The 4,031-nt window shown below is 38.3% G+C and overlaps 1 protein-coding gene across 1 annotated transcript in view; it reads left to right on the forward strand.

The window, feature by feature from the left end:
- The first annotated feature begins 38 nt into the window (after positions 1 to 38).
- LOC107654402 (E3 ubiquitin-protein ligase TRIM62-like) overlaps positions 39 to 4,031 on the forward strand; it is a 45,579-nt gene continuing 41,586 nt past the window's right edge. The window contains exons 1-2 of the mRNA XM_016441450.1: positions 39 to 180; positions 1,338 to 1,857. Coding sequence (XP_016296936.1) covers positions 1,450 to 1,857 — 408 coding nt within the window. The 5' untranslated portion in view covers positions 39 to 180; positions 1,338 to 1,449. The remainder of the gene's footprint in view (positions 181 to 1,337; positions 1,858 to 4,031) is intronic.

The following is a 4,031-nucleotide window of genomic DNA, read 5'->3' on the forward strand; positions in this document are numbered from 1 at the left end:
GTTGCTGTGCGCCTCTGGATCGCGTGTAGAGCGGTGGGATTGTGAGGAGCTGCGCGTGCGGTCGGTCGCTTCGCCTTTGAAGAGTCTGATGTGATGAACATTTTTAATTAAAACGAGCTGCTCTATCAATTATGTGACAGTCGGCTGTTTCCAGTGTACAACGCGTCAGGAACGTTCAGGGTAAGCGAATGAAAAGTGATAATGTCAGTTTTTTGAGAGGATTGAATAGATGGAAAATCTGTTTACACATCCTGCTAGCTGGCTAATTATTTAGCAGCCGGCTTTTATAAACAATAAAAAGGAAATCGTGGACAGAGTGAAGAGAAATTATGTAAAAGCTGTTTTTTAAAACAAAGCAGTGATGTTCATAACTTTTGTGCGATTGCCATGGAGTACAGAAGCGTTCTGATGTGTATAACAGATGGGCTTGATACGATCCAATTAACTTCAGCGGAAGTCTATGGTGGCAGTATTTATAACCTGATTTAGAGATTCAAGGTGTTTCATTAGCAATTTAAATTTTATTTTGATAATTTCAGATGTGTTATATTGAATTCAGTAGAAGTCTTTGGTGACTGACTGGGAGTCTGTATAAATTAACCTGTTTTATAAATGAATGTCTTTAATTAGCGAGTAGCGAGGGAGAATATCATTTGGAATAATTTCAGATCTTTAAATGCGTTAATTTCGAATTTAATTTGACAAGATTATGGACGCCCATTCCTGCAGTAAGTTAAATTAAAAATACAATTATAAAATTAAATGCAAAAACAAACAAATACACGTAATAATAGGAAAATAAATAAAAAAGAATAAAAAAATACAATTAAAAATAATAAATACGAAAAAGTAATGCAAAAGAAATTAAAAAATTATTTTATTAAGCCATTTCTTTCTTCCTTTCTGTCTGTCGGTCTGCAAATTTGAGTCTCCATACAAGATTCCTTTGTGACTGAGTGACGGTCTGTATAAAATTCGTTTAGAAATGAATGTATTTCATTAGCCAGGGAACATCCTTTCAGATTCTTAAATGAAAATGTAATTATTTGTAATGGGCTTGATAAGATCCTATTGAATCCTGCAGAATCATGAGTTCAGTAAATAATCAGATTTTCAGGCGAGTCTCCTTTAATTAAGGAGTATCATAATTTTTTTCTCTTTCAATCAGATTTATCTGCATTTGCTGATCAAGTCATTATAATGTAGGATGAAGTCCATGTCTAAAGCCTTTTTGCCTGCTTATCTGAGAGTCTAATATCAAACATATCAAAGTATGCCTTTTGCAGAACCGTCTTTTTAATGTCTCACTTATTTGCTTTGTCTATGCTCTTTTTCAGGAATCAGTAGAGGAACATTTTCAAGCCTCAAAGAGCCCAGCTGATTTAGAAACTCAGGGTTCGTGCGTCCTGCTCCCTGCACAGTGCATGACCGACCCCTCCATAGATTCAAATGGCTTGCTGTCTGAAGGACGAGCTCTTGTGTTCCATTTGTCTGAGCATTTATCAAGACCCAGTCAGTTTCGGCTGCGAGCACTACTTCTGCCGTAAGTGCATCACTGAGCACTGGAGCAGACAGGAGCACCATGGGCCGCGAGACTGCCCGGAGTGCAGGAGGACCTTCACGGATCCCCTTCTGTCCCCGAGCCTGAAGCTCTCCAACATCGTGGAGAGGTATGCTGCTTTCCCTCTGGACGCCATCCTGAACGCCCAGAGGAACTCGTACCCATGCAAGGACCATGAAAAGGTCAAACTCTTCTGCTTAAGTGACAAGAGCTTGGTGTGCTTCTTCTGCGATGAGCCTGCCTTACACGAACAGCACCAAGTCACTACCGTTGATGAGGCCTATGAGGAAATACAGGTGTGTTTGTTTGGATTTTACGAGCCACTTATTGTTTCCATCAGAATATTATGTGATGATAATCTCACACATTTGATTTTACAGTTTTCTTACAGGTTGTAAAGCACAATTAAAAATGTTGCGTAATACATAATGTCCCAGGCCTTAAGGAAGGTCAGTTCTTAGGCTCTTGGCAGTTAGGCGATCATTACAATAACCTAAGGGTGACATAATGCGAGTTATGTAGAATCTGAAAACTTGCTGTTGTCATTGGGAGGCTTTCTGATTACCATGATCAAGAATGAGGTGTGGATTTAGTGTCCAAACCCACATTGCATTTATTTAAAACTGATGTAGGTCTGTGATTGTCTTTTGTTCATGAGTCTCATTACCATTTTTGTAAACCTCCAAATGCCAGCGGTGATCATTGTTTGTTTTTTTCTGTTCAGTTTATCTGAATGTTTGGTACAGTAGATGTTCAGAGCATCTACTCTATAGTTTCTCTTTCTCCATCTTTGCTTGGACATGCACAGGAAAATTAGTGCAGAAATATGTTTTCATAAGTTCATTCTAGATCTGTTTTGGTTTTACTATTATTATTATTGGTAGAAGCCTGTAATTTCTGTGTTTGTTTAATCCAAACAGCTGTTCTGGAGAGATATTAATGAAGCGCATCCCAGTTATTTACCTTATGAGCTTGCAAATGGTTTTGAAAATGTACTTTTTCCCCTCACTGTACTACTTTTGTAATGATTCATTTTTACTTTTAGGTTTGAGAGCTTTCAGAGCTTTATGTTATTTGCCTCAAATGCTTTTCATATCACTTATTTAGCCGATGCAGGCCTCTTTGTTAGGTTCTCTTTATTCACCGTACTTCCTGGTCTTTACAACCAACCATCGCCTGTGTGTAAATACTGTTCCTTTGAAAACTGCTGGCTGTATACTGCAAGAATAGGTTAACTTCTCCCACATTTTCCTCTGAGCTTTTCTGGTGTCTGGTGAATGCATGGAATAATGTAATGTTTAGATGGCAATGCAATTACAAATCTTAATGGACTCTATAGTTTGACATATTGGTCATTCAGTGCCTCCATCTGAGGTCTGATAACACACATCAGAGGTGGCTAAAAGTGACACTTGCGTTTAGTGCGACTTGGCCTTATCTGTAGGACTTTTTTATTGTCTGAAAGTGAGAAAGTACTTGAGATACAGATAGGAAACAGCAGTGACACTGATGCAATTAAGACAACCAAGCACAAGTGAAGTGTTTCTGTCAAACAGATTGCTTTATACACAAGCTGACTTTAATTTTACAACAATGGTGAGATGACGTTGTAATTAACATGGTGTATTTTTTGTGCTGGAAAATAGTTCACCGAAAAATTAAAATTTGCTGAAAATGTATTCATTCTCAGTCCATCCAAGATGTAGATGAGTTTGTTTCTTCATCGGAACTGATTTGGAGAAATGTAGCATTCCATCACTTGCTCATCAATGGATGCTTTGCAGTGAATGGGTGCCGTCAGAATGAGTCCAAACAGCTGATAAAAACATCACAATAATCCACATGACCCTAGTCTAAGAATTAATGTCTTGTGAAATGAAAAGCTGCTTGTTTGTAACAAATTTATCGAGATGTCTTTAACTATTGCTTTTAATATTGCTTTCTCCAGTGAAAAATTCATCTTGTCTGAATCAGGAGAGAAATATGCACAGACCAAGCACCGTTTACAGGAGATAACAGTCTGAAACTGTTCTAAACAGTTACTGAATGTTGGTGGATTTTGATTGTAGAGGACAACAGGAGATGGACTTTTTCCATTAGAGGGAACATTATTTTGTATTATGGAGTATTTTCGCAAGCGGTGACTGTTTGAGGTTAAAAACATCTTGATGGATCTGTTTCTTACAAACTTGCAGTTTTCACTTCACAAGATGTTAGTTGATGGACTGGAGTTGTGTGGATTATTGTGATGTTTTTATTTGCTACATTTGTTTGGACTTTAATACTGACGGCACCCATTCACTGCAGAGGATCCATTGGTGAGCAAGTGATGGAATGCTACATTTCTCCAAATCAGTAAGATGATGAGGACGAAAGATGAATCAACTTGGTCTGAAACGCGTCTCTCTCTGTGTGTGTGTGTGTGTGTGTGTGTGTGTGTGTGTGCGCGCGTGCGCTTTGCACGTGTGCA

The sequence above is a fragment of the Sinocyclocheilus anshuiensis genome, unplaced genomic scaffold, assembly GCF_001515605.1.
Source record: "Sinocyclocheilus anshuiensis isolate Anshui unplaced genomic scaffold, SAMN03320099.WGS_v1.1 scaffold527, whole genome shotgun sequence".
NCBI classification, from domain to species: Eukaryota; Metazoa; Chordata; class Actinopteri; order Cypriniformes; family Cyprinidae; genus Sinocyclocheilus; species Sinocyclocheilus anshuiensis.